Raw genomic sequence first — 17,375 nt, 5'->3', positions numbered from 1 at the left:
CTGACTAGTTTTGTAGTTGTGCTAATCATCGTAACTGGAGATATCAGATTTTGGTGCTGAGTAATTTCTGTTGTAGTGGATAAGTATTCATCACTCATACTTAGTGGTGCTCCAATGTATGCCTTTACAGACTGAAAGTATGAGATCTGTTTTCACATGGCTTCATGTTATTTGGAGATTCCTAAATGAATGCAACTGTTTAGAAAATCCTCCATACAAAGCTTCATCTCTAAGCCTCGTCTCCAGATGGAAGACATCAGACTGCAGGGATCACATTCTTAATATGCAAGGGCTTAAAATATTCAAAATGTTTTAAAAATTCTAAATTTTTAATGCTTAAAATACCAATCATTTTCAAGCAATCCAAGCTGCTTTCTGGAATCCAATGCCAAGCTCAGTACATTTTCTTTGACAATGAACATAAAAGACCTACAGTACCGAAAGCAAGAACCACAAAGGCCTAAAACGTTGCTTAATTAGTTTGGGAGGCTTAGAGCTATTTTGTATCTGCTATATTTAATGTTTCTGCAAGAAAAAAGGCATACATACTTGGTGTTACTAGTGTTCTGGGGAATAACTGACAAGTGGCAAATAAGAACCCTGAAACTCTCAAAAATCCTTTACTGTACGGCCTTCCCTTTGGTGGCATCATTGCCCATTCAAAAACACTCTTGATGGCTGTACTCATGGGTGGGATACGGGAGGTGACCTTTGACAACTGCAACAGTTTCTCTCTTCAGGACAACATTCATTCTGTCCATACAGTTTCCTATTGATATGGTTTCAGCTCTATTTATGAAGGGTTACATCAAGAAGGGAACTACTGGGTGGTTTATGACAAGATTGCTGCTGCAGATTTGGTACCTACTGTGATTTGTGTCACCCATTCGAGCCTCAGCCATAAAGCTGCACTTTTTATCAAGAATATTTGTGAATATATAACTGCTCTGAAGACATATGGCCAATAAATAATTCAAAGTTATCTATCTTCCCTGCAGTTTTCTTATACACCTACCACCTTTTAATGTTTAGTTGGCCTAGAAACAATATTCTTTATGGCACTGCTAGTATAAAAATGTTTAATGACTGGCAGTAGACTATTGATTTCCAGTGTGATACCTTGAAAATAAACTGTTTTCCCACCAGTCTCCATCTGCTTTGTTCTCCCCTCTGCTATCAGCCCAGAGAAGCCTTGTTTTGCCTTTTGAGTCCCTGAAAATGTCCCCTTTCAATTATCGATTCCGAAATCATAACAATGTGATTGAATTCATTATTCCTTTTTCTCTCCCTCTTCCCCATTCATTTGTTTTCTTTTCAGCTCTATATCCATTTACAGTCCTAAGGAGAATCCTAATGCGTTTGATGCTGCCGCTTTCTTCCAGTCAGTGGGAAATTTCCTGGGGATCTTTGCTGGATCGTTTGCCATGGGATCCTCTTATGCTGTTGTCACAGCTTTAATATCCTTTATGGTTTGTTTTCAGAGAGAAAATCTATATATGTTGGCAAAAACATGTGATACCTGAGAGTGACCATCTTTAGTTTGAGCCTGAGCCTTTTCACTGTTGATTCAAGACTTTGCAAACAAATAGTCAAATCATAAATTGACAGGAAATTTCACTTGTCAGAATCCACAAATAACTTAATATGCAAATTTCTTTTTAACTTTAGGCAAGACTCTGGTCTTTATTTTACTATTTGTAAATAATTATGTTTTATGAAAGTGTTTTGAAATATTCTGAGGTTAAAATATGAATTTATGAACTGCAGTAACTTATTTATGAACTTTCGAGTAGCAGCAATTACACAAAAATACAAGGCAAACACTAGACTACAAATCAAGTCAGTCAGTTTACCTAAACTAGAAATAAAAGGCGTACCTGTCGCCCTACATTTTTTCTTGTGTTTTACAGTTCTTTATATAAAATAGTATTGTAGAAAGAGCAGTGATTTTCATCTTTCTTGCGTTGATGCAAATGTAAACAAATATCAGTTTGTTTACAAAAGGGTACAAAATTACTTTCTTTTCCCGTTTTCTGGTAAAAGAATAGCAAATGCAACCAATTAGGCATTAGTTCAAAAACCACAAAAGTACTTGAAATAGCCAACTTGTAGAATTCACCTCTTTAAAACCTGTGCTTGATTTTCCTCTTTGTTTGAGATGACTTAGAAGCTGTGCAGTTTTTCCATAATTCAACTTGTATAGATGAGTATGGTGGGGGACCTTGTTTGCCTTCTTTCATCCTTTATCAGGTTGGGGACAATTTTAGCTTACAAAATAGTTGGGTTTTTATTTTTCCTTAGTAATCTTTTAGCACTTGACAAAATTTACAAAGCTGTGTGAGTTTCCCATGTTGGAGACAGGTCTGTTTTTCCTCCTATCCTGGAGTGCCTTCTTATCAGCAGAAGCCGCTGGTCTTACAGGTAAGTGTTGCATTTTACTGAATAAAAGCAGTTTTATAACACACCTCTAGTGTGGGAAAATGGCATGTTTATTTTGGGTATGACTTTATATATAAAGCTTCTAAAAGCCAGTTGCTATATTGGAGATGGTTTCATCTTTAAGAACAAATCTGTAGAAACATTGAATAGTTCTTCCGGACAAAGACTTACTAGATCAGGCTAAAGTCCTCAGTCTTTCTTCCCTACATTGTCCCATCCCTATCGGTCCTACTATTAATCCCACTATTTTCTGCCCAGCCATAGGACCAAAGATGGTAAGTACGAGGAAGAAAATATGCAGCACCGTGTGACTAGCAGAGACTGTGTGCTCCTCTGGATGCACTGCATGTCCTGGTCCCTCCTCCTTTTTCCCAGCTATAAATGACTAAACAGAGGACAGGGTCATCCTTAACGTTGCCAGTGGGTTGCAGCAACCTCCGAATTAAAAAAAAAAAATAAAAAAAAATTCATCTTGTTCAGTGCACCTACATAAACACCTTTTGCAACAGGAGAGGTACAGTCATGTCCCAGTGACAGATAGAAAGACGTGTGATCTGATTGTGTTTTCGTTAACACAGAGAAAGAAATTGTACAATCACAGTCAAGTATGTACCCAGGGACTGTATTGAAGAGTCCACAGAAGTTGAGGCAAAAATTGTAAATGGATATAGTTTACCTAGACAGCAACTGATTGTATAGTCTAACTTGAAAGAACAAAGTTTGTAAGACTCTAATCGTTTTAATGTTCTTGATGCTGTCACCTCTGTAATCTAGTGTTCTAATTAATATCAGGAAAAGTCAGAAGAAGAAAACTGCTTAATGGAGTGCTAATGCAGCCCATGCTGTTTTGTTTGCAAGATTGTTCAAAGCCTTTTTGAAGTCAACAGTTATATTTTTACTGACTTCTATGGAGCCAGCATGTTACTTTTTTAATATTAGCCCCACAATCAAACTATTTCCAAATGGGTATTAACATCTGCATCTTCTGGCACCTTTGCCTTATTAAAGATACAATTTTGCATCCTGCTAACTGCCAAAATCTTCAGGCCAACAAATAAAAAGAGGTGCACATGAACTGAACAAGAGGGTGGTATTCCATCACATGGAGAAAATCAGATACCAGCTAAAATAAAAGTCCTTTTTGTGTCTTAACAGCTCTTAAAAATGTGACATGATTACTACATAAAAATGGAAGTAAAGAAGGGTGATTGTTAATCACTTGCCTCCTATTGGAAGTACTGATTTCCCAATCCAATGACTTCGAAGGAAAGACTGTTTTAAAGTACATTCCTAGCTGAGAACAGGGATGCTATGTTTCAGCAAATGCACAATTGATAAGTTATACATTATACCCCAAAAGTGGCTTTGTAACGGAAACACTAATATCTTTGAGACTCAGGTGCTGCACCAAAGGTAATTTCCATTTCTTAGGCATATGAACAGACTGTATGTCCAGAAAAAAGATACATCTTTTTTGCATACTGCAAATGTGATGACAGACAGCATAGTCTCTGCTGGTAGTCACTCTGAAGAATGTTTTCATTTCTCTTTTCTTTTGCAATACATAAAATATCTGAAGTAAAAGACTTAATTATTGAACACCACAGATGGTTTTTATAGTAGCCATAGTAAGGTATTTTAAATGGACAGAGGGACAGCCAGAGAAAAAGACTGGAACAAAACTAAAGTTCCAATTTAAGGGAAAAAAAATAGAAATCTGTTGGGAAATTTAGCTATTTCTTGCAAATAAAGGAATTGATATGGGCATATAAAAGAGGATTGCTCTGCCAACACACAAATGCCAAGGAAAAGCCCCTCTAGGTCTGTCACTAGCCTTTTTTTCATGAGTGTGTTCCGACTTTCAGGTGGAACTGTTGTGAGGCAGCAAAGTTCAATCTTGAAAGTTTTGTCAGTTGAGTCTTTGTCATTTAGCTTCTGTGAAAGGCTTTTGTCAGAAGTTGTTAGAGTGGAAAAAAACTCATGGTACCTTTCTTTTAGCTTCAGAAGTTCAAAGCTGTGGTTTGTAAATGCATTGACTTTATTAGTACTGTGCTAACATTACACTTTAGAGTGGATAGTTTTACTTGTCTAGTTTAAGCAGTGATGTTGCTTTCATCTTCTCTTGGTCTCATCTGAAATAGCTCCAACTCCCCTTCTTTCAAAATGACTTTAAACTTCTAATTTAGCTGGAGAATTACTGTATTGGCTAAGAAATTTTCAGCTGACTTAGGTTGTGTTGGAGGCATAGATTTCACAGGTGGCTCTGATTTCTCATACCTGTGCTAAGGAAATCTGTGTAAAATGCAGTTATTGCGTGCAGTCTCCTCCACGTGTACGTTATGTACTAAGCACCTGTTGCAGCAGGCGAGGAGCCCAGGGAAAAGCCACTCATCCTTCAGAACACACTCAGCTCTTAATCCATACTCTATCATTTCCAGTCTTTTCCAGCTTACTTGCTTTGCCCTTTGTCTTAATGCATACATCATCTGGTTTTATAGTCAAGTGTGTCTGTCCTCAAAAGCAATCATTAGACTTAGAGAGCATCATAACCATGCAATGACACTGCTGGACCACTCCATTCAATGAACTAAATTCCTAGTTTGAAGTCTTCAATTCCAGTGGACTTGCTTCAAAAATTAATTTGATCCATTTTACATTTATGCCTATATTCATCTTCATTTTCCTTGGATATTGTGTTTCCTCTGTTTATTCCTTCTAAATGAACTTCAAAGGATTAACACTAGACATCAGTATTTCCTTGTAGCTATTAAGTAATGTAATTGCAAAATAATGTTTTTCTTATAATGCTTTCCACGCTAGTTCTTCAATCACCATGAGCCTTTTGAAGTCTAATATCAAAGTATGTCATAATTTATAAATAATGGGCTATACTGTTTTGGTGTAGGTATAGTAGGTGGTAGAGCTCACTTGTTTAGCTTGCAGATTTTTTAAATAAAATGTAAATGGAGAGTAGTACAGGTCAAAATTTTATAAAATATTTTATTCTTCTACCTCAAGATATCCCACGATATGTAACACACAATATATAGGCCTGACCCTGGTAGAAAAATGGGTGTGATGAAACCAGCAAATAAAAAAAAAAATCTGGGATGACTATACAATTATTGTTATACTGATAACTGTAAATTATAAATTAATGTTATGGTTATTAATCTTATAGCTATATCACCAAGTTGTGACATATGCATGACAAATTGATTCTTATCCAGTAGAATCTAATTTGTGCACTTTCTGATTTGCCCCAAAGTACATCATTCCTGAGTGCTGAGCAAAGTTGTAATAACAGAGTACTATAGTAAGGTCAGTGTTAATATAGTTGCTTTAATTTTAAAACTTCATTACAGATTATTTACTAGTAGGCTACGAAAAAATATCATAAATAATTTAAACACTTGTCAAAATAAATGAGGAAAGTGCATCTTGCCTTTATTAATTGCTTGTTCTCTTGCTTTATAATTAACAAAATTTGCTAATTTTTAAATGATCACTCAGTCATTAGTCTGTGAAAGATTCCATGATGTACACAGGCATTTAATGTTCACCTCAGTTAGACCGTCTCTATGTACAGCTGTTTGAACTGTAGAAGTTCAAATAAAAAGACATTAACATACCTGCAAAAAACACACTCAAATATATGTGTGTGAATTTATTTGTGTGTATTTATTCGATTAATGCATACTTCAAAGTAACATAGAATTTAACTGTGTAAAAGCATCAAAATTACGGCCAACCACCTCTGATTTTTACATGCCGAAGACCTGTGCTATGAAGCGGAGAAAGACAATAGATCTTGAAGGAAAAAACGTTGGAGGGGATTATCTTCCTTCCTGTACTGATTTTCAGAGCCCAGCCCCAAATTATTGTTTTCTGATCATTATAAAGGAAATAGCTTCTGACAATAAATTACTGCTGCTTCCTTACCTTCAGCAATTCTTGTCTGAACATTTTGCGATATGTCTGACACCTGCCTTCTTATTCAGGGGCTCACAGGAGAGCACAATCTACCCAGTAAGAAAGCTTTTCCTCCAAAAATAAAGAAGCAGCTTATTATGACTGATGTAGCCAGGACAAGTCCAAAGAGCTGGTCTCTCACTGCGGCAGTTTTGTGCTACCTTTGTATTTAGGACATAGCAAGAATAAATGCCACCAACTTCAATTTCCTGTAGTACTGCTGACAGGGTGCATTTATTCTCGTGGCTGTTCACTGTTCCTATCTGTTTGCTATAATTTGTCTTGGATCCATCGTCTACCTCATTGCTTTTTTAAAGTGTGTTACCAGTTCCTCTTCTTGTGTGACTCTCAGAAGGGATCTACCAAAACAGTCCTGTCTGAGTTCTGAGCACTATGCAGGTTGGTACCTGATTGGCTTTAGTTCACTGAGCTGACATTATTCTATAAAAGGAAGTTATTCTGGGCTTTAAATTCTAAACTTTGTAGTTTTCTTTCCTTCATTCATAAGTAGTGTGCCATGTCATGTCATACAGAGAAGTAGGCAGACTCCTCCCAGTAAGGAGGGAGAAGGGATAGCTTGACTTCTAGGTCAAAAGGAAAGAGACCTTAGCTCTCAAGCTGTAGTTCTGCCACTCTTAGGAGGAAAGGATGAAATTTGGGTCTAATTAGGGAAGCAGGCTCTTCATAGATAAGAAGATGTGCAGAGACAGATGACATCTGGGCTAGTTTGCTACAAATTACTAATCCATTACTTGCCTGTAGGACTTCAGAGATGGCTCTGGATGATCTGCGTGGTATTCTAAGATGGGGAATGTCAGGTGAATTCTGTACTTTAGGGGATGCTCTAGACATACTTTGGTGGCATACAAGCTAGATCCAATACTCTGTGCAGTTTCAGTTGTCCCATTTGCCCTTTCAACAGCATCACTTGACCAGACTGCACACCTCTGAGTCAATGCTTGGGTCTGGCTAACTTAGGTCCTGTTGTAGGTACAGCCTTTTAAGACAGTAAGGGAAAAAGAGAAAATGATTGCTTTTAGAGAAAAGTACATATTCTAGCATGGCATTGGGCTGAGATCAATGATGAGTTGCAGGAAGTTAGGATAGTGGAGTCTTATTGCTAGTGAATAGGTTCAGGATAAACAGCGTAAGCACTCTTAGCATATCTAGAATAAAACTTGTTATGTCTCACCATAGGAGTTCCAATCTAAATTGAATTCAGCAGTTCATTTGGGGTTACAAAAGTGCAACATGAAGCTCAGGTCTGACTTGAAGCAGCCAGGTGCAATATCAATGATCAGTCCTCAGACCAGGGCCTAAAAAATTCTCTCAAGCTCTGTTTTTTGTTGCTTTCTGTCACTTCAACATAAAATCAACCTCAGACAACTCCAGAGATGAAAGTTTCATGAACAAAGCACCAGCTTTGGTTCCGCATTGGTGCAGGCCTGGTGAAAGAAGCCTTAAATCTTTGCTTTAGTATCAAGAAATGATTAGTCACACTTCATACCCTCAGTGAAAACAGACTGAATAGAGATATTGTTGCTACTGGGTTTATAGCCTTACTACTGCAACAATTTGATGCAGAAGTCAGTCCCTCATTTCCTGCCCCTCACACATTCAGTCTGCACTGGGATGTGCTCAGTAGGTGCTGTGGAGATATTCTGACATAATATGACTCCAAAGTAAATGTTATCTGATTCAAATAATTTCTCTGTTACCCAGTCCTTATTGTTCTCTTTTCCACACATTTCACTGCCTTTGATGAAAGACCAGTTCCTGTTGCTTCTTTTACGGTGGGATATGCAGGATGTTGGGCATCATGAGAGAGGCATCCCTGAAGCTCTGGAAGGCTTCAAAGTGGGGATGAAAACCAGTCAGTTTACCTACAGATCTTTTCAAAAGAAGTTACACATTTTATCCACTCCCTTGTTTCCCCAGAAGGCAGAGGTTTGGTGGGTTTTTTCTAAATGCCTTTTTTTTTTTTTTCCCCACTAAAAGACCTGACAGCTGGAGATGTAATGCTAGTTTTATTCTCTCAGATTAGCAAATTCTGAAGTTTAAATTGTGGCCAGTCACTTCTAGGTTTGCATTAAAAGCACACCGCGCATGCTGCCCTTCTCTGACAAATGACAGACTTTTTCACAGTTTTTCTCTTAGCAGCAGATATTGAAAAGCAAGGGTACGTTTCATTTTGCCTATTTGTGAAGTGATCCAAAAAAAGATTTTGTCTTTCAGTGACAATGTAGGAATTATTTTTAGATTAACACTTATAAATTAATGCTCACATTATCACATTAATGTTCACACTATCAGCAAAACACTTTTAAAGATATAAGTTATTCCTTTATCCTATATTACCTTTTGATACTACTAGCTTTTGTCCTAACAACAATTTCAACTACAAGTATTCAGCAAAACTAATGCAAGAGTAAGTTCTTTAATTGTATTAACAGCTAACAAGCTACCAACTATTTCTCAGTTAAATAAGGAGGAAAAAAAAAATAAAATAAAATGGTAGGACTTTATTTCTAATAAAACCTCTTCAAAAAGGTTGAGCTGCAGCTGAAAGTTTACCAGTGACAATAAACATTTTACTGTGAGGTTTGTGATTTTTTATATTAAGTGAAAAATTTCACTAACTTTATTAATAAACAACAAGCAGCTGTATTGCACTTAACAACTGATCACCCATTTCCACTCAAAAAGTTCCCTGTTTAGGTTAGCATTTTGTTCAGCAATTGTGGTACTAATTATCTCACTAATTGCTAAATTTGCCACTTAAAAATGAAACAATATAACAGCACTGAAAAAGTAAGCTGAATCTCCAACACTCTGAAATTAAAGCACTGAGCACTAAGGACTGGTAAAAGGACCATGTCACTTTATCTGCCTCCCTGTATCTAATAAATACTTTCTGTTTACAATTCCAGCATTATCATATTTGGGCTTATCTGTTTCTCTGTGAAAGAAAGCCTGCAAAAATCTAATAACCTAATTTATGTGCCATACACAGTTCATACAGTATTTTGCTGCCCAGCTAACTTCAAAATCCAGCTTTAATAGTCTTACAAAGAAATCCAGATTGCTTTTTCCTTCGAACTAAAAAGTTGTGCTTGCCTCTTTAGGTACTTCTGTATCCTTTGTAGTTGCGTTAACATGTAATTGGTTGTTACTCTTAAGTAATCATTTTTATGGAACCGCATTACAAACAATTTGCTCCAAGACTTTTAAAGAACCATTCATTGCGAGAGGCATGGCTGGTACATATTAGGCCTTCCAGTTGTAGCAACTGAAATATTCCACTGCATTCCCCTGGTCTTCCCTGGAAACAGGGTATCTGGTTTCTACGCTTGTGTAATTGCATGGTTCAGATCTTTTCTTCCTATTGTAAAATCAGATTTGGTCCATTTTATTCCTCATGTTGCTCTCTCAGTTCTCTCACTACCCATAATCAACAGTTTCTTAGCAGTCAAAAAACATTTTTTAATCATAGTTGAATTTAATAGTCAATTTTAAAAATGCAAGACTTAGCATGATGATGATTCATGTAGAAGAAAGTGAATCAGAAACTCTTATTTCTATTTCTGTTACTGAGCCTGGAGCTAGTGATACTTAGCAAGATTACTGATTGGCTATATTTTTTAACTGAAATTTCATTGTTTGAGCATCCCATTGCATATTATTAATGCCTTAAGAATTTTTAAATTCCCCAGATCAGTTCTGCACAATCAAATGCAGTTACTGAGAAAAAAGACTTAGATGCATTTAAGAGAACAGTTAGACCTCACAAAAACATGAACTTCCTGGAATGTATTTAGACAGTGACATCTCACTACTCCCCACATTACTGACGGTGAATAAAGGTCTTAGTGTAGTTTGAAAAAAAATAATTATCAAAACAGGTATAAGAAAATAAATATTAAAAAACAAAGACCCAAGAGTTAAAGCTCAGTGGAATTTCTCTTGGCTACAGAGACTATGTTCTGTAGAAGTAGTACAGGTAAATTTACAGCATAAAGAGAACCCAGAAGCAGAGAAAATGTCCACAGTGGTTTGTGGGAAAAAAAATATTTGCTTTCTCATTTTCCTTCTGATGGCAGTTATCCCTTGTGCCAAATTAATCTCAGAATTTTTTACTCCATCCTTTTTTCTTCCATCAAAGGCATATTAATGCCAGGCCTCAGTTCTTACCAGAAACAAGAGGGGCTTGCAAGTAAAGAAAGTTGGATTTTGTTGGGCAATATTTTCACAGTTCGCAAGCCAAAGAGATTCAGAAACTTGAGAAAGACATGGTGCCAAAGAGATTCAGAAACTTGAGAAAGACATGGTAAGGTAATAATTACTTTAACTGGTATGGGGCAATGTGCTGTTCACACACACTTCTCCAAATGAAATAGTTTCAGCATTGTCTAAATTTTTACATTGCCATGTTTCCTTATCTATACCATGTTTTAGAGAAGGAGAATATTTCACCTACCTCCAGGACCCTCTTACTGCTAAAATTCATACGTTTAGAGGTCTGACTAAACCTGTTAAAGTACCTATCGAGGCACCAGCACTTTCCCCTGACACTTGTTCAGCACAGGACCACCCATTTTTTCCTGTGGCTGTGCGAAGCCTGGTCTGTTTCTATTAATCCTTTTGAAGTAGCAGATTGTTTTATATTGGGTTTGCTCTGTTAAAGGCTGCAGCACTGTAGATTCTGCCCTCTTACTGAGCTGCTTCTTGCTGGCCTTCGTAAATTCAGGAGAGTCACCATCCTGGAAAAGCTGAAGGAAGCCTTATCCACAGTTTCAAGTCCAGGACTGAAGGCACAGACTGGGACTATTTTCACAATTCTACTTCATGCTCTGCTTCCAGTAGAACTGTTTTATGTGTTTCAGATCATGCTAGTTTAACCCAATAAATGCCTAGAAATCTGCTGCACAGTCACATTGCAAGGATGTATATTGCCTAAACCTGGACAAGTATCTTTTTGCTTGCTTTGTTGCCCCAGTGTGTTTCCCTTGGATTCATCAGTGTTATTTCAGTACACGCGAGCAGCCTACAAGCTAAAAATTACCTAACAATTTGCAGGGCAGCCCATGAGGAAGCAGAACTAAAATGCTAATTAGGGCATGTTGTAGCTCTTGGACAGGAGGCAGCGGGTAGAAGGGCTGAAAGGCACAAGAACTAAAGCACGGTGGGGTGGATGGTGGGGAACTGCCTGTATGTGTGCCCCAGAGATCCCAGGCATGCAGCGATCCCACTGCAGGCTGGCTTTGTGTTAAACCAGTTGTTGCTCATGTGGTGTGCATCTAGAAACCAAGCAGAACTTGCATGCTCCACATGCTTCAGGAAATGTGTGTGGAGGTTTTCAGGGGAACGATGATCGGAACAGACACAAACAAGCCCTGAGCTGTTGTGAAAATAGTTATCTATGTAGTCATGCCCCAAGTTTGAGAAAAGCAGGGAGCTTTCTTCCTCCCTGGGCATTTACATCTGGTTACTGGTGGACACTTGGTTTTGGTTTTCCATTTTCTCCCTGTGTGGGTTCCTTCTGCCTTATATGTGTCCAGAGCTGACAGGAAATTGCAGTTACAATCTTTTCAGCTACTTTAATCATAATACTGCATTACAGTGATGTTACTCAATGATTCTAGTGAATTAGGACCAGGGAGGAAGTATTCAAAAATAAGAAATATCACTATAATACAAATTTATTATTATTCCTGACAAACCTGCTGCCCTGCTCCTCAAGACCTTCCACAAGCTGGGAAGTATAATTACTGCCACATGGCTACAGTCATTGACCTAGTCATTCTGGGCAATGCAGCTCGCACCTGCCAGAGCATCACTTTTAAGCAATGTGTTGTCCACCTTGCACATTGTTACACACTGCTTATGCAAAGGCTAACAATCAGGCACAGACTGAAATGACTTTCCCCCGTTGCAGTACCAAGCGCTCTCAAAGCATTTAAATGTAATACAATTATTTTTTCCTATCCTATTCAGTCTCTGCCAAAATTTTCAAATAGTCCGAAGTCCTACATATTACAATTATGTTAGTCTTGCCTAACTATCAGTCAGATTATGGTCAGATGTTACCATGTATTAATTCAAACAAATTTTCTACAGTTTTGGGCCAAATGCACAACAGTGGAAATGTTGTGAATGCGTGATGAACTAGGTAGAAGATTCAAGACCTTCATGATTTTTAGCAAAGAAAAAAATTCTAGTTTGTTTGAAAGATGCTCTTATAAAACATATCTTTATTCTTTAGTTATAAAATGCTGTTAACAGTCTAATTAGCATTTTTATGCAGCCCTTTGTGAGAAACCTAAGTGAGAAAATAGAAGCAGCTAACTCTGGGTTTTCTTTGAATTTCAGGTATTGTGGCAGTCCTTTTCTGTGGAGTCACACAGGCCCATTATACCTACAACAATCTGTCATTGGATTCCAAAATGAGAACTAAACAGGTAGGGCATGGAAATAACTGACTCTGTGTCTTCAACTGGTGTAAGTAATAGACAGAGGTACCGGAATATAGCTGGATGGGATTTCTTAATACAAAGGAAAAGACTGGAGATTTTGCCAGCAAAACGGTAACAATTCTCTGGATAAGCACAAAATATAAGAATCTGTTCTTCCCCAGAGACCTGAAATGTCAGTTGAGGAGATAACAGTTTACGCTAGCTTCCATACAAAAATGCTACAAAGTTAAGGAAATCAAAGAGCTCTGGGAAGTGAGAGATAAGTGGTCTGAGGGATTGGATCCATGTGGATTTTTTCAGAGGAACTGTAGAAATTGCAGTCTGGCCCACAGACTTGAGCAATGATATCATTTAATTTCTACCTCATTAAAAGTCTGATGTAATTAGAAAGACTGATTTTTTTCCATTGTGTTATTTAGAGTTTCGAGACAAGAGAAATTTGGTCATCTGTTTTTTGTTTAAACAGGTGACTAGTGCAATTGTGTAATTATTTTTTAAAACTTGGGGCTGTTCTCAGTACTAGATATATGGCATTGCAATGTTCAAAGTACTTTTCAGCACAAGGAGTAATTTTAGACTACCTCGCCACTACCTAGATCCAGTGAGAAGTCATTTAAATGCAGTTTTCTTCCCTTTTAATGTTGACTCGTATATCCCGAGAACCCCAGGTTGTAGAAAATCTATCTCCTAGAACAAAAATGAAGCATATGGTCCAAGACCATCATTTTCATGATGCAATCTGGTACCTTTTTCAGCAATTCCTCTGTTTTAAGCATTGGAAATTTTATGTAGAAAATTTCATCACTTCTTGCACATCTCAATTTAATCAAAAATCCAATTTTCTATCAAAACCAGTTTGATAGAAACAATACTGGCCACAGTATCAGTTCAACTGTCAGACTCTCTCAGATTTTAAATCACAAAAAAGTTTCTGGGTAGTTCTTCCAGAATAAGGTGTTAGCTATTGAACAGGGTAAGTCTTCTCAATTGCATTTCTTCACACCAGCAGAGGCTGATGCTTTCAAAAAGTATTCCAGCAGAGAAGAGAACCTTTCTCTGATAACTGTATCATTTGGAGAATAACATTTAAATCTGCTACAGAATTGTTTCTATTTTGCAGAAATACTGAATTGGGTATGCCATTACTACCCTTGCGTATAACTGTTACAATTTGAATACAAGGCTTTTTCAGGGATTCATCTGCATGATTTAGTGATGCATAGCCTCAGAGAAAGAGAAAAAGAAAGGCCATGGTATTTTTATTACCTATGAACCCTCTCAACTACAGAATTAACTGACATTTAGTTTAAATGTATACTGGTTTTGTTCGTGTTTACTTTTTTAATTCCCTCCCATTCAACAGTGCAAAACAAAATAGTGAATATAAACTGAATACCCTTGAACAGAAAAGGGATTATGTGTTTCTCTATGGAGCTACGAGTTTTATGCACCCCTTCTATTCTGTTTTTCTCTTCCCCCATAAGCTCTTAATCCTCACTCTCCCTTATGATATGGTTCAAAAATTGTTGTGAAATTCCTTTGTATTCTTCTAATTTATTTTCTAATCCAAAGATTACCCTTTCATATGCGGCTGTTTCAGTGAGACCTGCACTGCCTCTTTCTTTCTCTCCCCCTAAGAATTCTCTTCAAGCAAATTTACTAAGCCACACACTTGGCATTCTCATAATCATATATGACTTCAAGTGCATTTTAAATGAATATTGTTGCTCAGACAGATGGCTTCGCTCCCAATCTAAGTCATTTTTATTACTCATTACTGGCCCAAATCAAGGGCTTTTCAGTTCATTTATAGAATTACTCCAAAGCAGTCTCTCTCTTTTGTTACAATATGACAGATCTTTCAATAAGGACTGGTGAACTGTAATGCACACTGACAAAACAGTGAGTTAAAGCTGAAGCCAAAGCTAACAAAACCCACGGAAACTAGATTTAAAACTGTAAATTAGATTGTGAAATTGTTAGCTGTTTTTAAACAAATGCTTTTTCTCTACTGCTTTGCATAATTTTATTTACATTTTTTACTGGCTGTTAAAATTTCATCGCTTGATGGTACAATTCAGTATACAATGATAGAGATGGCATTTCTGGCCATGATGCCGACTTCTGCATTTCTCATAATACCTCTTCATCTGCTCTAAAAAAATAGATAAGAAAAAAAAGACCGGTATGATTTTCTTCAGATATTGATATTAAATTAAAACTTATCTACAGTTCTTAAATGAGAATAAGAATATTAAGAATGCCTGTTAAAAGATGCCATGTAATTATTAGTCCCTGTGTGTCCTTTATTACCCAGTCAATCACTGTTTAACATTCCGTGAAAGAGAAATACTAGATTTCAAGCATCTGAAACTTACAGAATCTGAAAGTATAAAGTAACACAAATCTTGTCATAAAGAATGGATTATTTTAACACTGTCATAAGAAAAGTAAGATAACAAAGACTGAGTGAAAATGCAGGCTTTAAAGAGTTCTCATTCAATCCAATTATCCCAATTCTCACTAAGTATATAAACATTCTCTCTGTATGTTTTTATTGTTTGCTTTTAACATGAATGATGTTTTATGGCAGTGTTTTTAAGTCATCATCATTGACCTGACTATGATCATAGTGATTTTAACATTAAAGTTGACCCTGCCATCCGTGGCAACAAGGTTAGATCAAACAGAGTGCTCCTGAGGTTCATACATTTAAAGTTTAATTTATCCAATATATCTTTAGTGAAGGAGAAGATGAAACTGCTAGGTTGTGATAGAAAGCTATTTGATCCTGTGCAGCCTTCTCTAGAGTTATTTACAGCTGCTAGTATAACTTCACGTTACGCTGCAAGCAAACAACAGTTGCTTCTAAATCTTTGGACATTACAGTTCAGATTTTACATTAGGTTCTTCAGATGTACAGCTGGGTTGGGTTGATTTGCTCAGCTACAAGTAAGTCAGTGGCTGCGCAGAGTGTTGCTAGATAAATAGAAATTACTAGTTTGTTGAAAGCGGGCAGCCTGTAAATCCCTACAGGTCAGCTCTAGAAAGGGATGCATGGATAATACTGTGTTTTCTACAGGAAGAGAAGACATTCCTCGCTATTTTTTTCTCTCTGCCCTCTATCAGTTTCACTCAAACACCAAGCTAAGACCAGCACAGTTTCCTAGTGGTGGAGTATTAAGAGAGGCATCTCACATTCTCTAATAATTGTAAATGTTACACATCATACGTATGAGTTATACCTTTTTCTGGTTATGTTCCTTTAACTCCAGGGAATAACCATTACAAAGAGACCAGGGAACAGGGCCATACGTCTCTTTGGTTAAGTGTGCAAAGGTATGGAGAATTCTGCTTTCAGACAAAATACAGTGCCAGCAAGTTACAAATTCTGGAAAGGGAATTCTGAAACACATCTCCTGTGGAAGTAGAGCCAGGGAATTACTTGAAGGCACAGGAAAGCATGTCCAGCCAGCAAGGGGGTATGTCACACACTGCCCTACCTGTCTCCATTCATTCCATCACTCTAACCCTTGTTTACATAGCCACCTCTGAAATAGTTGTGTCTAACATGCTTGTGAAGGTTGCTTTCTCAAATTAGGTGTAATAGCCTTTCTAATCACATTACAAGTTAAACAGTTACTCACATTTTTTGCTGATCCTGACAGCAAAACCATTAGGGAACACCTGCCTTATAGACAAAAGCTTCTGGCCTGATTGTTCAGCTGCACTGGGTGTGCAGTATGCACAAGATGTCGCATTAAGATTTCAGCGGCCCTTCACCTCCAAGGTTTTAGACAAGCTTGTGAACAGGGTAAAGGTAAAACAAGAGAACTTGGTGTTGCATAACTTCTGAGTTTACCAAAGCATGTAGTCTTACTAGGACTGCTTGAGCAAATTAACTTACACTGAAGGACTGAAAGTTCAGACTGGTCTTTGGGTTTTGCTCAATGATGGACATAGTACTGATTGCTTCAAATTTTAATCTCCACACTATAAAGCAGACATGATTATATCTGATTATTAAAAGTTATCACTTTGCAGAGGAGCAGCTAATATCTCACAGAAATCCCTTGAAAATACATTAAGTTTTCAAAACTTGCTTAGCTCATTTATGATACAGCTATACATTTTCCAACAAGGAAACAGGCTAGGGATCAATCAATCAGCTGATTGCTGGATCATAAAATGAGCTGTATTCCAAAGAGTGTTCGGTGTAAACGGGTTGTGTCTGTAAGCATATTAGTTTAATGCTAATTAATCGTATTAATTGAAACAGGCTGACAAAACAGTCATGAAATTTTTTTTTAATTCCTCAAAAACTGTAAACTGAATCGTTATAGTCTCTTGACCATGATATGTCACTGAATAGCCTCAATATGGACTTTAGACTCGATGCTGTTTCATCCATAATTATAGACTCACTTCTGAAGCAAATTGGAACAGGCAAGTGTAACTTAAAAAGCAACGTATAGCAATGGAGGTGTCCAA

At 37.1% G+C, this 17,375-nt stretch overlaps 1 protein-coding gene across 1 annotated transcript in view; it reads left to right on the top strand.

Annotated features, from left to right (window-relative positions):
• Window positions 1-17,375, top strand: part of SLC9A9 (solute carrier family 9, subfamily A (NHE9, cation proton antiporter 9), member 9) — a gene marked incomplete at its 5' end in the record, with an annotated part of 160,082 nt that overhangs the window by 33,459 nt on the left and 109,248 nt on the right. The window contains 3 exons of the mRNA XM_009703308.1: window positions 1,319-1,457; window positions 2,316-2,421; window positions 12,781-12,869. Coding sequence (XP_009701610.1) covers window positions 1,319-1,457; window positions 2,316-2,421; window positions 12,781-12,869 — 334 coding nt within the window. The remainder of the gene's footprint in view (window positions 1-1,318; window positions 1,458-2,315; window positions 2,422-12,780; window positions 12,870-17,375) is intronic.

This window comes from Cariama cristata, unplaced genomic scaffold, assembly GCF_000690535.1.
Source record: "Cariama cristata isolate BGI_N322 unplaced genomic scaffold, ASM69053v1 scaffold4207, whole genome shotgun sequence".
Lineage (NCBI taxonomy): Eukaryota > Metazoa > Chordata > Aves > Cariamiformes > Cariamidae > Cariama > Cariama cristata.
The sequence above is the reverse complement of the archived record's forward strand: the minus strand, read 5'-3'. Positions and strand labels throughout refer to the sequence as shown.